Genomic DNA, 18049 nt, shown 5'->3' on the forward strand with positions numbered 1-18049 from the left:
CTACATCTAACTTCAATCTATCTGTGTTTTTAATCCTCTAACTTACCTATCCAATTAAGGGATCTAAAATTCCATGCTCCAACCTGTAGAATACCTGTTGTATTTCTCCTGATGACTGTATCTTCCGGACTACCCCCACCCAGAGACTGAAAAGGCTTTCCCACTCTTAAGGAACCACATATTTGTCCGACTTTTCCACAGGTATCCTTCCGATGTCATTGCGAAAGGGGGGGAATAATGTCTTCTGTAATAATGTTAGAAAATAACTTAAAATGAAACATGAAATAAGTATTTTGTGAAAGAAATATACTGAAAGTTTTTAAAGTATAAAATAGTTCTATTTAAGAAGAAGAAAGAAATGAAGATCAATGTACACGGCCTTATAGCTATGCAAGAGATTTATAATACATATGATACATGACCTTTATCCAGCTATTTCAGGGTTGGGACTGGAATGGTTCTTCTATTTCGCGGAGGGCCAGCTGCACCTGTAAATTGGCCATTAATAGGTTCCGGAAAATTTGGAGATAACAATAATGCAAAATTAATGGTTTTTAGCAAAGTCTGTGATTTTTACATGATATTGCAAAATTTGTGACTTTTTTGTGTAAAAATATTTATAAATCTGAGGACAGCAATTTAATAATATTTGTAAGTAATAGTTATTGAAAGCTAAATTGGAGTTTTGATGTCTAATCTCCTCAAGGCTTGGATTCGTGTGAAATCTTCTAAACTTAAAAGGACAGCCGATTTCCTGTGTAACGAAATTTGATGTAACTTTGAAAATGGGACAGATTTGGCAAAAAAAAGTCAAATTTGGCAAGAAAACACTGAATTTGGCGAGGCAGGGAATTTGGCCAAAAAATTACACTAAATTTGGCCATAAAATAAAACCGTATTTTTGCGTCCCTAGCTATTAGTTTTGTTGGATTACTGTCTACAAAGGCATTTTAAAGCTACCACCAACTCAGCCTCTCCCCTGTTCCTCCTTCACAGGTAGGAATGCGTGTACTCCTTTTGTATGTACATAATTGCATGGTCAAATGTGCCACCGTGTTACGAAGTGTTTGTACATCATGTATCTGAGGCAGAATGTGGGAACCAGTCTGGTATGTACCTACATGGATGTGGAAGATTTTGTGTGTGTGTGTGTGTGTGTGTGTGTGAGAGAGAGAGAGAGAGAGAGAGAGAGAGAGAGAGAGAGAGAGAGAGTGAGAGTGAGAGTTTGTTTGTATCCTGCAGTATATGGCTTTGTGATCGCACAATTCTCGAAGTAGTATTCCGATCTGGCATTACGCAAACACTTTAAAGCCAAGATAATGTTATATATGAATATCTTTAATCTGAATGAAAGAGAAGAAATTCAATATATTTTGAAATTTGCTTATAACTAAGGACGAATGCAGTCCAAAGTGCTGCAAAAACAACTTGTTAAGATTTGGAGCATGGTGTGGTATCTGTCTGTGAGGTGCAAACTTAATTGCTATGTTTTCCATCTGAAAATAGTGATGTCAGAGGTAGGTCTCACTCATCTCAACAAAGTTCCGGAAAATTGATGAATTCACAAGAAAAGTTGATGGATGCCTGTATGTTAATGTATCACTGTGATATGCTTGTTCACAATATAATGAACTGTTTGTTGTGGAGCACAGAGTTACACATGAAGACTGTATTTCATTGATTAAATGGAAGAACCATTTATATTCTGTAAGGGTGGGCTCGGTGGCTGAGTGTCAGACTACAGTTCCAGGTGTGTGAAGCTCAATCCTCAGTCACTTTTTTTCCTACTGAAGGGGAAATTCATTTTAGAATATTATAAAATTACAAGAAAATTGAATGGCTGGGCAGTACTTAGCCAGCTTTTTGAACAGTTAGTTCCTTCCATAGGAATAAAGAGATATAGGTTGAGGAAGGTTAGAGAGGAGGGTCAGGTGGCTCACTGCCCAGGATGTGAGAACCAGGCAGCTGCAGATACTCACAACAGTTGCTCGTCAATCTGGGATATGAGTGACCTCGCCCCTTCCTTCCTCAAACTATTCCTCGTTCCTGACTGAGGAACAAACTCATAAGTCCTAAGCTTGTCATCTCGCCTTTTTTTATATCAATGTTCTATCTTCTGTCACCTCTGACAGTGATCTGCATATGTGAAATATACCAAGTCATTCCATGGTATGGAGTCTACGTTAAACTGTAAGAGCCCCTCCCTTCTCATCCTCTCCCATTCCATCCATCCTATAACTGGCTGGGTGAGTCTGTTCAAAGGTCAGTGATAAACAAATGTGTATCACTGTAGTTGGACCATGCCAATTAAAGTATTCTAAATTTTGTGTTCATCGTTCTTTGAGCCAATGGAGACCTGACTTGAGAATATATTCTACCCATTTAATAAATTCTTTTAAGACCCAAAAATGAAAAATATGTCACATCAGGTTTTCTGGTGGATCTGTCAAGTATGCAGTTCTTGTGTCTTCCTTTGGATCAAATTGTTTAAATCCCATTGTATTTCATCAATGGAACTGCGAAACAGCATGATAGAGAACACACATAGCAACCTCCTTTAATTCAGCTCCTGGCCACAGCCTACAGGTGAAGTCCGCATCATGGTCCCTGTTAGTTGGCTTCCTGTGCTCTCTACATTTCTGTCTTGCAGTGCCACTATCACAGATGAGCAACTTTCTGACATGATCACCAGTTCTTTCTTGTGTGTTCACCAGAAGACTGGGCCAGTATGGGTGTAGACAGTTGCTAGTTGACAGAAGCCACAGTAGCAACTGCCTGAATATGTTGAACAGTTGCATTAATGAAATAATTTAGAATTTATACTATGTACACCTGTAGCAGACCAAGTAATTGCGTATTTGAGAATGAAACTTGCTCCCACTGTCACAAACCCAGAATTGGAAGATACGAGGGGCTTCGAGAAGGAAGTTACACCATTATTATGGCAGGCCAAGTAGCTTCTATTGCTCGCTGCAATACCCTTCAAAGTGACAGATATATGACACTATTTTTCAACATAGTCACCAAGCATATGTAAATGGCGCTCAGAACATTCTACTGATCGTTCGATTCCTCAATGGTAGAAATCTGCTCCATGGGCACGGAGCCATTCGAGAACTACTACATGAAGACCCTCATAATTGAAAAATCACTTTCCACCCAGATGTTCTTTCAGCTTTTCGAAAAGATAGAAATTGCATGGTTGAAGACCTGGACTTCTTGATCAGCATCATCCACTTCAGTGCAGCCCTGGTCAAATTGCTGACACTATTTCAGCGTAGGTGGATGTGACATTGCATTCAGTTCATATACCTTAGAGTTTCATGGTGAACCTATTTTGCCCACAAGAAACCTACTGTCCATGCATGCTTGGACTTTGGAATATGTTTACACCTGCTATGCCATTACAACCGCGAACTGTTTGTGTAACTTATTTGATGAAATCCCTTCATGTATGGTTAAAGCAAGTGTGTTTAAAAATTGAAAATAAAATAATTGGTCTGCAGGATTAGATGATATTTATTTCTCTTGTCAGGTAAATGCTTATTTTCTTTGAGATGGAAGAGGCATGATGTTTCTCTGTAGAAATGGATAGTGGATTGGGCTGGTCTATTAACTGCAGGGTTCACTCTTACTGTGTGGTGCTGCCCCCATGTAATAGAACCCAGTACATTGTCCTGGATGGTGCGTGCTCATCAGGGTCATGTCTGTCGTTTACGAGTGCACCAGGCAAGTGTGATAAGAGAGCTCTTGTTCTCTGTATACGTAAATGATTCGACAAACAGGTTAGCAGCAGTGTGCAGCTGTTTGCTGATGATGCTGTGCTTTACAGAAAGGTGTCTTTGTTGAGTGACTTTGGGAGGATACAAGATGACTTGGACAAAATTTCTATTTAGTGTGATGAATGACAGCATGCTCGAAATGTAGAAAACTGTAAGTTAATGCAGATGAGTAAGAGAAAGCATCCCATAATGTTCATGTACAGCACTAATAGTGTACTGCTTGACACACTCATACTGATTAAATATCTAGGCATAACATTGCAAAGCAGTATGAAATGGTACGAGCACATAAGGTTGATAGTAGAGAAGTGGTTAATTCTGGTTTGTACGCAGAATTTTAGGAAAATGTGGTCCATCCGTAAAGGAGACCACATGTAGAAAACTAATGCAAACAATTTTTGAGCACTGCTTGAGTATTTCGGATTTTCACTAGGTCATAGGTCCCTCAAACAAAAAACCGTGCCCAGTTCTTGGAAAAAGGCACAGGTCACACCTCTCGACAAGAAGGGTAATGGAAGTGGTCTGCAAAACTACTGTCCAATATCCTTGACATCGATTTGTTGCAGAATCTTGGAACATATTCTGAGTTCAAACATAGAGGTATCTCGAACAGAATGACCTCCTCAGTGCCAACCAGCATGGATTTCGAAACTATCAATCATATGAAATCCAACTTGCACTTTTGTCACATGACATACTGAAAGTTTTGGATCAAGGCAATCGGGTAGATTCAGTGTTTCTTGATTCCCAAAAAGCATTTGACTCAGTACTGCACCTGTGCTTATTGTCAAAAGTATGATCATGTAGGGTACGAAGTGAAATTTGTGACTAGATTGAGGACTTCTTGGTAGGAGTGATTAATAGTACAATCAGGCTTTTTGCAGATGATACATTTATCTATAATGAAGTACTGTATGGAAGAAGCTGCATAAATATTCTGTCAGATCTTGATAAGATTTTAATGTGGTTTAGAGACTGGCAACTTGCTCTAAATGTTCGAAATGTAAAATTTTGCACTTCACAAAACATAAAAACTTAGTATCCTTTGACTACATCAGTGAGTCACTGTTGGAGTCAGACAACTAATACAAATATCTGGATGTAACATTTTGTCAGGATATGAAATGGAATGCTCACATATGTTCAGTCGTGGGTAAAGCAGGTTGTAGACCTCAGTTTATTGGTAAAATATTGGGCCAGCACAATCAGTCTACAAAGGAGATTGCTTACAAATCCATCATGCGACCGCTTCTAGAACATGGGACTTATACCACATGGGACTAATGGAGGACATTGAATGTATACAGAGAAGGGCAGCACGAATGGTCACAGGTTTGTTTAATCCATGGTAAAGTGTCACAGAGATGCTGAAGGAAGTAAACTGGCAGACTCCTGAAGACAGGTGTAAACTATCCCGAGAAAATCTGTTAACAAAGTTTCAAGAACTGGCATTAAGTGATTACTCTAGGGATATACTACAACCCCCTATGTATCGCTTATGTAGGGGTCATGAGAATAAGATTAGAATAATTACTGCATGTACAGGTGCATCCCCCCCCCCCCCCCCCCCCCCCCCCCCCCCCATGAACCATGGACCTTGCCGTTGGTGGGGAGGCTTGTGTGCCTCAGCGATACAGATGGCCGTACCATAGGTGCAATCACAACGGAGGGGTATCTGTTGAGAGGCCAGACAAACATGTGGTTCCTGAAGAGGGGCAGCAGCCTTTTCAGTAGTTGCTGGGGCAACAGTCTGGATGATTGACTGATCTGGCCTTGTAACATTAACCAAAACGGCCTTGCTGTGCTGGTACTGCGAATGGCTGAAAGCAAGGGGAAACTACAGCCTTAATTTTTCCCGAGGACATGCAGCTCTACTGTATGATTAAATGATGATGGCGTCCTCTTGGGTAAAATATTCCGGAGATAAAATAGTCCCCCATTCGGATCTCCGGGCGGGGACTACTCAGGAGGACGTAGTTATCAGGAGAAAGAAAACTGGCGTTCTACGGATCGGAGCGTGGAATGTCAGATCCCTTAATCGGGCAGGTAGGTTAGAAAATTTAAAAAGGGGAAATGGATAGGTTAAAGTTAGATATAGTGGGAATTAGTGAAGTTCGGTGGCAGGAGGAACAAGACTTTTGGTCAGGTGATTACAGGGTTATAAATACAAAATCAAATAGGGGTAATGCAGGAGTAGGTTTAATAATGAATAAAATAATAGGAGTGCGGGTTAGCTACTACAAACAGCATAGTGAACGCATTATTGTGGCCAAGGTAGACACAAAGCCCATGCCTACTACAGTAGTACAAGTTTATATGCCAACTACCTCTGCAGATGATGAAGAAATAGATGAAATGTATGACGAGATAAAAGAAATTATTCAGGTAGTGAAGGGAGACGAAAATTTAATAGTCATGGGTGACTGGAATTCGTCAGTAGGAAAAGGGAGAGAAGGAAACATAGTAGGTGAATATGGATTGGGGGGAAGGAATGAAAGAGGAAGCCGTCTTGTAGAATTTTGCACAGAGCACAACTTAATCATAGCCAACACTTGGTTCAAGAATCATAAAAGAAGGTTGTATACCTGGAAGAATCCTGGAGATACTAAAAGTTATCAGATAGATTATAGAATGGTAAGACAGAGATTTAGGAACCAGGTTTTAAATTGTAAGACATTTCCTGGGGCAGATGTGGATTCTGACCACAATCTATTGGTTATGAACTGCAGATTGAAACTGAAGAAACTGCAAAAAGGTGGGAATTTAAGGAGATGGGACCTGGATAAACTGAAAGAACCGGAGGTTGTAGAGAGTTTCAGGGAGAGCATAAGGGAACAATTGACAGGAATGGGGGAAAGAAATACAGTAGAAGAAGAATGGGTAGCTCTGAGGGATGAAATAGTGAAGGCAGCAGAGGATCAAGTAGGTAAAAAGACGAGGGCTAGTAAAAATCCTTGGGTAACAGAAGAAATATTGAATTTAATTGATGAAAGGAGAAAATATAAAAATGCAGTAAATGAAGCAGGCAAAAAGGAATACAAACGTCTCAAAAATGATATCGACAGGAAGTGCAAAATGGCTAAGCAGGGATGGCTAGAGGACAAATGTAAGGATGTAGAGGCTTGTCTCACTAGGGGTAAGATAGATACTGCCTACAGGAAAATTAAAGAGACCTTTGGAGAGAAGAGAACCACTTGTATGAATATCAAGAGCTCAGATGGCAACCCAGTTCTAAGCAAAGAAGGGAAGGCAGAAAGGTGGAAGGAGTATATAGAGGGTTTATACAAGGGCGATGTACTTGAGGACAATATTATGGAAATGGAAGAGGATGTAGATGAAGACGAAATGGGAGATACGATACTGCGTGAAGAGTTTGACAGAGCACTGAAAGACCTGAGTCAAAACAAGGCCCCGGGAGTAGACAACATTCCATTTGAACTACTGATGGCCTCGGGAGAGCCAGTCATGAAAAACTCTACCATCTGGTGAGCACGATGTATGAGACAGGCGAAATACCCTCAGACTTCAAGAAGAATATAATAATTCCAATCCCAAAGAAAGCAGGTGTTGACAGATGTGAAAATTACCGAACTATCAGTTTAATAAGTCACAGCTGCAAAATACTAATGCGAATTCTTTACAGACGAATGGAAAAACTGGTAGAAGCCGACCTCGGGGAAGATCAGTTTGGATTCCGTAGAAATGTTGGAACACGTGAGGCAATACTGACCTTACGACTTATCTTAGAAGAAAGATTAAGAATAGGCAAACCTACATTTCTAGCAATTGTAGACTTAGAGAAAGTTTTTGACAATGTTAACTGGAATACTCTCTTTCAAATTCTGAAGGTGGCAGGGGTAAAATACAGGGAGCGAAAGGCTATTTACAGTTTGTACAGAAACCAGATTGCAGTTATAAGAGTCGAGGGGCATGAAAGGGAAGCAGTGGTTGGGAAAGGAGTGAGACAGGGTTGTAGCCTCTCCCCGATGTTATTCAATCTGTATATTGAGCAAGCAGTAAAGGAAACAAAAGAAAAATTCGGAGTAGGTATTAAAATTCATGGAGAAGAAGTAAAAACTTTGAGGTTCGCCGATGACATTGTAATTCTGTCAGAGACAGCAAAGGACTTGGAAGAGCAGTTGAACGGAATGGACAGTGTCTTGAAAGGAGGATATAAGATGAACATCAACAAAAGCATAACGAGGATAATGGAATGTAGTCAAATTAAGTCGGGTGATGCTGAGGGAATTAGATTAGGAAATGAGACACTTAAAGTAGTAAAGGAGTTTTGCTATTTAGGGAGTAAAATAACCGATGATGGTCGAAATAGAGAGGATATAAAATGTAAACTGGCAATGGCAAGGAAAGCGTTTCTCAAGAAGAGGAATTTGTTAACATCGAGTATAGATTTAAGTGTCAGGAAGTCGTTTCTGAAAGTATTTGTATGGAGTGTAGCCATGTATGGAAGTGAAACATGGACGATAACTAGTTTGGACAAGAAGAGAATAGAAGCTTTCGAAATGTGGTGCTACAGAAGAATGCTGAAGATAAGGTGGGTAGATCACGTAACTAATGAGGAGGTATTGAATAGGATTGGGGAGAAGAGAAGTTTGTGGCACAACTTGACTAGAAGAAGGGATCGGTTGGTAGGACATGTTTTGAGGCATCAAGGGATCACAAATTTAGCATTGGAGGGCGGTGTGGAGGGTAAAAATCGTAGAGGGAGACCAAGAGATGAATACACTAAGCAGATTCAGAAGGATGTAGGTTGCAGTAGATACTGGGAGATGAAGAAGCTTGCACAGGATAGAGTAGCATGGAGAGCTGCATCATACCAGTCTCAGGACTGAAGACCACAACAACAACAACAAGTGCATTCAAACAACCCTTCTTCCTGCACTCCATACGTGAATGGAATAGGAAGAAACCATAATGAGTGGTACAATGGGATCTCACTGTTGTTTGCAAAGTATAGATGTAGATTAAAGAAAGACAGTGAAGCACTGCAGAGATTTCTTACCGGTAGTTTGATCAACACACAAGTACTATCGAGAGGCTTTATGAACTCAAATGTGAATCCCTATAGAGAAGACGATGTTCTTTTCACAGAACACTATTGAGAAAATTTAGAGAACCGACAATTGAAGCTGACTACAGAATGACTGTACTGTCACCAATCTACATTTCAGTAAGGACCATGAACATAAGATAAGAGAAACTAGGTCTCATAAGGAGACACATAGACAGTTGTTTTTCCCTCACTCTGTTTGAGAGTGCAACATGAAAGGGAGTGACTAGTAGTGGTACAAGTCACCCTCTGCCATGCACCATACAGTGGCTTTCAGAGTATGTATGTAGATGTACATATACATAATTCTTACCACAGTACAGCTTGTTGGTTTCATACATACATGAGGGATGTATACTGTCAAGCTTTATGGAAGAGCGGTAAACCATGGAATTTCTTCCGTTGCCTAAGGAATCTGAACTTCTACATAACATCAAGCAATTTTAACAACTTGTTGCAAGTTAAGAACACCACATCCTGCACAAACTTGATTTGACTCTTCAACACTTGACACTCTTGTTTAATTACACAGAAGATCCAGTGCATGAACAGTAACACAAGTGGTATTCCTCCAAAGAGAACCGGAATATTTGAACTACAATCTTATGTTGATAATGTTATGTACAGATCCCAACAAACTACTGCCTGCAGGGAGTTGGAAAATGTCCTCTTACATCATTCATATGTGTAAGTAGAACACTTTTGCATTCCTGACAGTCAGTAGTTATGACATCTGAAGACAACTGTGGTTACAACTGATGATTATCTACTTGATCATGTTGTGGTGCAGGTTGTTTTAATTTATAAGCAATGTTTTTATTCATATATTGCACAGCAGATTGGATCATAATTTATGATCTATGTGATACAGATACAATATGTAATTTTGTAATCATGTTAGGTGAGACCCTACTACTCTGCTGTTTGATGTTTGGAATACACTAAATCTCTAAATCGGACCTTACATTTCAGTATACAGCCTGAGCAGGGAAGAACGCATGGTGATTACGATTGGTGAGGTAATTCAAGAACTTATCAAGGCTCATGAAAATGGTAAAGATGTAGATCTGAATAAACTGAAAACACGAATAGCATCAAAATATGGTTTAGAATCGTCGCCACGATTGGTTGATATTATCGCTGCTGTACCTCTTGACCACAAGAAGACTTTGTTGCCAAAATTGAAAGCAAAACCAATCAGGACTGCAAGTGGGGTGAGTAATGTAATATTTAATAATGTTCAGAAAATATTCTTTAGAAGTAAGTTTGTGTAAAAAACAAGAAATATGTTTGCCACGTTCAGACATACTCCATAACCAACCAACCTTTTTTTTATTTTTATTTTATTTATTTTTTTTTTATTTATTTATTTTTTTATTTTTTCTTTCTTTTTTTTTCTTTTTTTTCTCAAATGAAACAATATGGTTCCTGGTTCCAGAGACCTTTGCAAGTTTCTAATATCTGTGATATATATGTAGACTGAAGTGACATTTGAAAATTTGTACCAATTCCGGTGTTCCAACCTGGGCCACCTGCTCACTAGGCAGATGCGCCAACAACTGTACCATACAGGCACAGTGAATGTGCACAAATCCATGGACTACCCCTAGCACACCTTCCCCCTCAATCCAAATTCCCATGCATGCTTCAGTATACTGGTATTCCCCCCAAACTTGTACAGCATTGCTCCAGCTATATTGGAATACCACCTCACCATCAAATGAAATGGGTGATCCTGCCTGAAACCCAGGCATAGGTGTTTTAATAAAATGAAACTTTATGGTTCCAGAGATCTTTCCAAGTCTTTAGTTTTATTTTTGCCAAAATTGCATTACACAGATTGTGCACTACGGCATCACATATCATTTTTTAATTTTATTTTGTGATTTTGTATGCTCTTGATATATTGATGAACTGTCAAAAACCATTTGATATCAATCTGACACATTCCAAATTGGAAGCAGAGCTGTAGTGTCACCATTATTATTAAATATTGTCAGTGCTTGAAATGTATGAAGCTGCCTGCATTTAGGAGTATGTTCCCCATCATCTTGTATTTGGGGGACAAGGTAAAAAAAAAATTAAGAAGGTAATATGTTTTTTTTTTTTTTTTTTTTTTTTTTTTTGCATTGATCAGCTATACTGCATTAGGGGAACTCTTTTACTGTCTTGTAAATGAATTTGTTTATGATAATTTTTCAGCATTAGATGAAACATATGCCTACCATTAGTTTTGACCCTTGGTAAGTCTCGTCAGATGATTTGAACTAGTACTTGTGAAAGTTGTTATACTGTGATAAGTTACTATTTAATGTTTTGAAATAACCTGATGATTTGCTGATAAGTTGAAAATGATTAATACTGTTTTTGTGGTCTGAGACCAAAAAACATAATTTAAAAAAAAAATCACATGGATTTTTCTTTCTTTTGAAATCACACGTGTAGTTTTGCTGTAACGTTAATACCTGTCCTTCCTTTTCAGTTCATAATTTACATTTCTCTTATTGTCATGGCGTATCCACAGTGCATTTGTATTTTGTTAATTTCTGAACTGGATCAGCTTAAGACCAGAGAAAATGTGTCCGTACTTTCATAGTCAAACCCGCTGGCTCCTCCCCCTCCCTTGCCACCATCCACCCACCTTGCTCCCACATTTTGTTAAGATCTCCTTACTTCTTAGGCTTTAGTTCTTATTCTATCAGTTACAGATGTAAAGTGCTTACTTTTTAATGTATCTTCCACTCTGCTTATTAATTTCTATGCGTAATTTACAGTGTACAATTTTTTGTATTTTATTACTATACGTGAATTCAAAATTAATGAATACAGTTTATCTGTCACATGCCGAAGTATACTTGGTATTAGTGTTATTGAGTATCCACCTATTTCCCTAGTTATATTTTAATTTTATTATTAATTCTGGTCACGATCTGCACATATTAAACATTGCTCATGGCATATATATAGTTTTCGCAACCCAAGGTTGCTTCATCAGGAAAGAGGGAAGGAGAGGGAAAGACGAAAGGATGTGGGTTTTAAGGGAGAGGGTAAGGAGTCATTCCAATCCTGGGAGCGGAAAGACTTACCTTAGAGGGGAAAAAAAGGACAGGTACACAAACACACACGCACGCATATCCATCCGCACATATACAGACACAGGCAGACATATGTAAAGGCAAAGAGGTTGGGCCTAATGTAGTGCACATAGCACAATGTAATGGAAGGTTGGTGTGTGTGTGTGTGTGTGTGTGTGTGTGTGTGTGTGTGTGTGTGTGTGTGTTTTCCATTATTTTTTGGTCACCTTATTGTATATGGTTTCAGTGAATTATTTCAGTTGAATGCTTGGGTAGAGTCTTCAACAAAGTTAGTAGTGACCTATCCTCTTACAGAGAGAGGCAGCTTCCACAGACATTCAAAATGTATCAAGAACAACTAAATATAACAGGCGTGGCATTCGCTGAGCTGTAACAGATGGTACAGTAAATTTTCTGACATACACAGGTAATTTTTAACATTTGTAGCAGTTGAAGTATGATGCTGCCTTTTTCTTTTTAATGGAGCTCTATGTCTTTTCTGTGGCATTGAAAAGAGGTTTCAAAGAAGGCTACAATGTCAAAATGTGTGAAACTTGATGAAATAGCAATAAGATTATAGAACCACAGCCACTCTCCCTCTGTTAAAAGAGAGTCCAAAAATGGCTGCCCTATTGCACCAAGTGTAAGCAGATAAGTAACTTGGGTGTGGTTTGTGTGTTCATTATTATGGCTGTTATATCAAGTGCTCAAATTGTTGACTTTCTGCACTGATACATACTATGAAGCAATTTGAGATGGATAATATGCCACAGTGAATTTCATCTGGATATACTGCAGCACAGTTGTGTGTTATATGTTATTTTACTACTTTGGGAGTTGTTGGTGTTTCCTTGTAGCTCTCATGTTTCATTTTACCTCACAAATAAAAGTTAAAAAGTGGAAGTGGGTGATTGAAATACGGGATGTGATATTGTGGAAATAATCTGTCAGAGCACTGAAAGACCTCGGTCTGAACAATCACCTGGAGGTGATGGCAATTCCTTGGGAGAGCAAACCGTAACAAAATTGGTCCATTGGTATTTAGGCTATATCAGACAGGCAAAATACCTTTAGATTTCATGAAGATTTTAATAATCCCTATAACAAAGTATACAGATGTACTGAAGTAAATAGGCAGGTGGTGACATGGGTGAGTATTACTGAACCATCAGATTAATAAATTTACTAATGTCCAGTATGGTGAATCACAATAGGTGGCAGCTTACTATGGTCCAATGAAATTACAAAACTGGGGAATTTGCACAGAAGGTTGTTTTTATGTAAATGGTGACTAATTTTGGGCCTTAGTCCATTATCAAGCTATCCACATAAGTCCTACGATAACACCATAATGTTTGTACACATACAGCATTGGACTGTTATATGCAAATAGTACCTTGCACTTAGCTACTCATACAAACAATGTGGCCAGTGCACAAACATTAACGGTGTTATACTAGGATTTACGGGGCTAGCATGATAATGGACCAACGTCTTAAACAGCTTGCCATTTAAATAAAAACAAATTTTTGTGTGACTTTGATGATTTTTTGATTTTGTTGAGATTAATAAGTCATGATTGCAAAATCCAGACACGAATTACGTACAAGTGGGTGGAAGGACTTACAGAAGTAAGCCTAGAGGAAGATCTGTTAATGTTCTGGAGAAATGTAAGAACATACAAAGCAATACTGTCTCTATGAGTTATCTTACGACAGAGTTAGAAGAAACACAAACCCACATTTATAGCATTGGCAGAGCTGTCACAACTTGCACAGAAACCAGAGTGCACTTACAAGACTTAAGGAACATGGCAATAATTGAGAAGGGAGTGAGGCCAAGGTTGTATCCTATCCTCCATATTATTCATTCTGTACTTGCAGCAAGCAGTAAAGGAAACCAAGGAGAAATTTCAAAATGGAATTAAAGTTCGCAGAGGAAAGATAAAAACTATAAAGTTTGCAGATGACATCGTAATTCTGTCAGAGGTGGCAAAGGCTATGGAAGATCAACTGAATGGAATGGATAGTGTCTTGAAAAGAGGCCATAAGATGAACATAAAAACAAGGTTAAAGACATGTAGTCAAATTAAATTGGGTGCTGCTGTGAGAATTAGGTTAGAAAATGAGACACTAAAGTTGTAGATTTTTTTTAAATATTTGCATGGGGAGGTAGCTACACTGACTGAAGTAAAAACGGTGTAAATGCGGATTGGAAATAGGAAATAATGCATTTCTGAAAGAGAGAAATTTGTAAGCATTGGATACACTGGTAATTGAACTGTTAGGAAGTATTTTCTAAAGGCATTTATTTGTTGTGTAGACTTGTATGGAAGTGAAATGTGCACAATAAATAATTCATACAAGAAACAAGTAGAGACTTTTGTCACATGGTGTTACAAAATAATGCTGAAGATTAGGTGGTTGGATCAAATAATTAATGAAGAGGTACCTGTACACCTACTTAAATACTATGCAAGCCACAGTCTGGTGTGTGGCGAAGGGTATGTGGTACCACTTTTAATCATTTCCTTTCCTGTTCCACTCACAAATAAAGCAAGATAAAAACAACTGTCTTTATGCCTCTGTACAAGTTCTAATTTCTCTTATCTTGTGTTTGTGGCCCACAAGTCAGCTTCAGATGCATGTTCTGTAAATTTTCTCAACAGGGTTTCATGAAAAGAATGTTGCCTTACTTCCAGGTATCCTCATTTGAGTTCCTGAAGCATCTCCAGATATTTGCATGTTGATTGAACCTACCAGTAACAAATGCAGCAGCCTGCCTCCAAATTGCTTTCCAAACTCTCAAGCAGTACTCAAGAATGAGTTGCACTCTTGTTTTGTATATGGTCTCCTTTACACATGAACCATGTTCCTAAAACTCTCCCAATAAATGAAGTCAACCAGCCTTTCCTATTAGAATTCTTATATGATCATTCTGTTTCATATCTTTCTACAGTGTCTAGCCTAGAAATTTAATCAACCTGGCTGTGTCAAGTAGCACAGTACCAGTGCTGTATTCACACATTATGTGACTGTTTTTCCCACTCACCTGCATTAACTTCTATTTTCTTACATTTAGAGCTAGCTGCCATTCATCACCACTACTGAAAATTTTGTCCAAGTCACCTTTTATCCTCCTACAGTCACTCAACAGACACCTTTCTGTACACCACGGCATCATCAGCAAACGGCCACAGATTGCTGCTCATCCTGTTTGTCAGTTCATTTATTTTTATGGAGAATAATAGGGGTTTATTGCATTTCCCGTGGGTACTCCTGATGATACCCTTGTCTCTGATGAGCACTCACTGTCGAGGAGAACATACTGTGTCCTGCTCTTTTAGAAGTCTTTAAGCCATACTTCCATTGTGTGTACTGTTGATCTAGCTGCTGAAGACAAGTTTTTTTTTTTTTTTAAAAAAAAAGGTGGCCAAAGGTACTTTGCGAAACTGCCCGTCTGTACCCACTGCAGTGAATCCACAGGCATATCCGTCTATATTCGGTAGGTTAAAGTCACCTCCAACTAATGTTGTGTGATCTGGGTATTTCCGTGCTGATAAGCATAGACTTTCTTTGAATGATTCTGAAACTGTCTTGGCGGAATTAGATGGCAGGTAAAAAAAATCCAATAATTAACTTCATTTTACCTCGACCTGTTACACACAGGCTGATAACGTCAGTCACACTCAAAATTGACCTTTTTATCGCCAACATTTATGTCGACCTGAATGATCACACTCCCTGCTGTGGTGTCTTTGTGAAATACGTTCCATTAGTCACTAAATATTTCAGAGCTCCCTACTTTGGATTTCAGCCAGCTCTTGACCCCAAGAATAATTTGATAAAATTATTTAATTGTATGAATATAATAGAGGGAAACATTCCCTAAGGTAAGTCTTTCCGCTCCCGGGATTGGAATGACTCCTTACCCTCTCCCTTAAAACCCAATCCTTTTGTCTTTCCTTCTCCTTCCCTCTTTCCTGACGAGGCAACCATTGGTTGCGAAAGCTAGAGTTGTGTGTGTATGTTTGTGTTTATTTGTGTGTCTGTCGACCTGCCAGCGCTTTTGTTGGGTAAGTCTCATCATCTTTCTTTTTAAAATTATTTAATTGGATAGACAAAAATGTACTTACCAAGCAGCAGCAGCAGAACAAACACATAAAAGACTGTTGTGATTGGCAAGCTTTTGGAGCCAGTGGCTCCTTCTTCAGTCAGAAGGGTTGAAGAGGAAGGAAGAAGGATGAAGGAAAAGGACTGGAGAGGTCTAGGAAATGGGATAGATTTTGGGAAAGTCACCCAGAACTGTGGGTCAGGGGAGACTTACCATGCAGTAATAATCCAATACGGTAATAATCCCATACGGTAAGTCTCGTCAGACCCACAGTTCTGGGTGACCTTCCCAAAATCTACCCCTTCTCCTAGACCTCTCCAGTCTTTTTCCTTCGCCCTTCTTCCTTCCCCTTCAACCCTTCTGCCTGAAGGAGGAGCCACTGGCTCCGAAAGCTTGCCAATCACATCATCTGTCTTTTATGTGTATGTTCTGCCACCACTTGGTGAATAGATTTTTTATCTATCCAATAAAATAATTTCATCAAGAATAATTTGAGAATTACAAATACCTTGGAGGGCATAAATTCAGGAAGTTATTACAAAATAATTAGTCAGTTTATTGATAAAATTTTGATGGTCGAAGTGTCTTTAATCTGAACGCAGGATTATTTCGCTATCTGCGTATCACCTGGTGAGTGTTCTGCTGTGTAGCCCGAAAAAGCCTCATGTGCACTCCACAAATACTCTGATACCCGAGTAGCTGCTTCCTCTGTGTAATGCACCTCTGACCTATAAGGGGGAGTCCTACAACTCTCCAACCGATAATGCAGGTCCAGAAATCTCCAGCCAAGACAGTCACCAAGTCAAGAAAGCCTTTGATTGAGATGCTCTACTTGGTTCCAAACCAGAGGACCCCGATCTGCTATGGGAAGAGTGCTGCAAATTGCAGGCTCTGCTTACACCACATGCATGAGGCAAGCAGCCTTCACCAGTCCCGTCAGTCGACTCTGTACCCAAGTAACAGGCTCATTGGTGGCAGTGTGAACCACGACTTGCAGACAACTGCACACTGCACTTTTTATAGCCTCAGGCAAGGCCTGTTCCACATCTCAGATAAGCTCCGCCACTACTACATCCCGGAACAGACTGCAGCAGCCTGAAGATGGCAGACCATAGTCAAAAGTGATTTCAGCTGTTCACAAATTGCATTCAGCTCCTCCTCTATCCACATACAGCATGCCCACATCCTATCTGTCCCAGCACTACCAAGAAAACACCGAAAAAGTTAAATACCTAACTTGCTGATCTGCTGGTGTATAGCAGATAGCTGGAGCCTGACTGACTGACTGGCTGGCTGACTGGGCTGAAAGAAACAGTTACTGGATCTTCAGAACAAATAAATGAATAACAGTTGCACTATAGACTGCCTGGTTTAACATGTTAAGGTTAAAAAACATGAGATTATGCCTCCTAAATACAAAAACATGTACAGATTGTAAGAATTATATTACTAAGAAATGCGGAAAAAGCTAAATGTACTGTGTCACACTAGGGAGAAAAGAGCTCTCTGACATAATGTGTGTAAAAGAAGTGTTTGATTTGATAGAACACACTGAGAGGCATTGAGGAATCATCAGCTTGGTAATATAGGGAAGTGGGAGGGGGATAAAAGTTACAGAGGAAGACCAAGGCTAGGGAGATAAGTCATGAAGCAAATTCCTTTTGTTGAGGTGAAGATGTTGCACAAACTGTACAGCTACTCACATTCACTATATCACTCGCATTAGTATAATTAAAAGCCGGTCACTGTAACTGATATGTCCATACAGGTGCAAAACATAGCATAAGCATAAATGCATCTTCCTGCAAATGCACGAGTAATGGAACTACTCTTATCTATGCCTGCAGCCTATGTGTCAGTTGCAGAAAGACCAAGACAACAAATAGATTGCAGAATCATAGGACAAAATAACAAAAACTTCAACAAGCAGGCTGCCACAGTGCCCAATATTACTGACATTGCCATCAAAGGGAGGTGTTAAATAAGTAAGCAGAAATGTAAGAATTTGCCAA

At 39.2% G+C, this 18049-nt stretch overlaps 1 protein-coding gene across 1 annotated transcript in view; it reads left to right on the plus strand.

The window, feature by feature from the left end:
- Positions 1–18049, plus strand: part of LOC126161553 (elongator complex protein 3) — a 91726-nt gene that overhangs the window by 9653 nt on the left and 64024 nt on the right. Inside the window, exon 2 of the mRNA XM_049917487.1 lies at positions 9823–10064. Within this exon, the coding sequence (XP_049773444.1) occupies positions 9823–10064 (242 nt within the window). The remainder of the gene's footprint in view (positions 1–9822; positions 10065–18049) is intronic.

This window comes from Schistocerca cancellata, chromosome 2 (assembly GCF_023864275.1).
Source record: "Schistocerca cancellata isolate TAMUIC-IGC-003103 chromosome 2, iqSchCanc2.1, whole genome shotgun sequence".
NCBI lineage: Eukaryota > Metazoa > Arthropoda > Insecta > Orthoptera > Acrididae > Schistocerca > Schistocerca cancellata.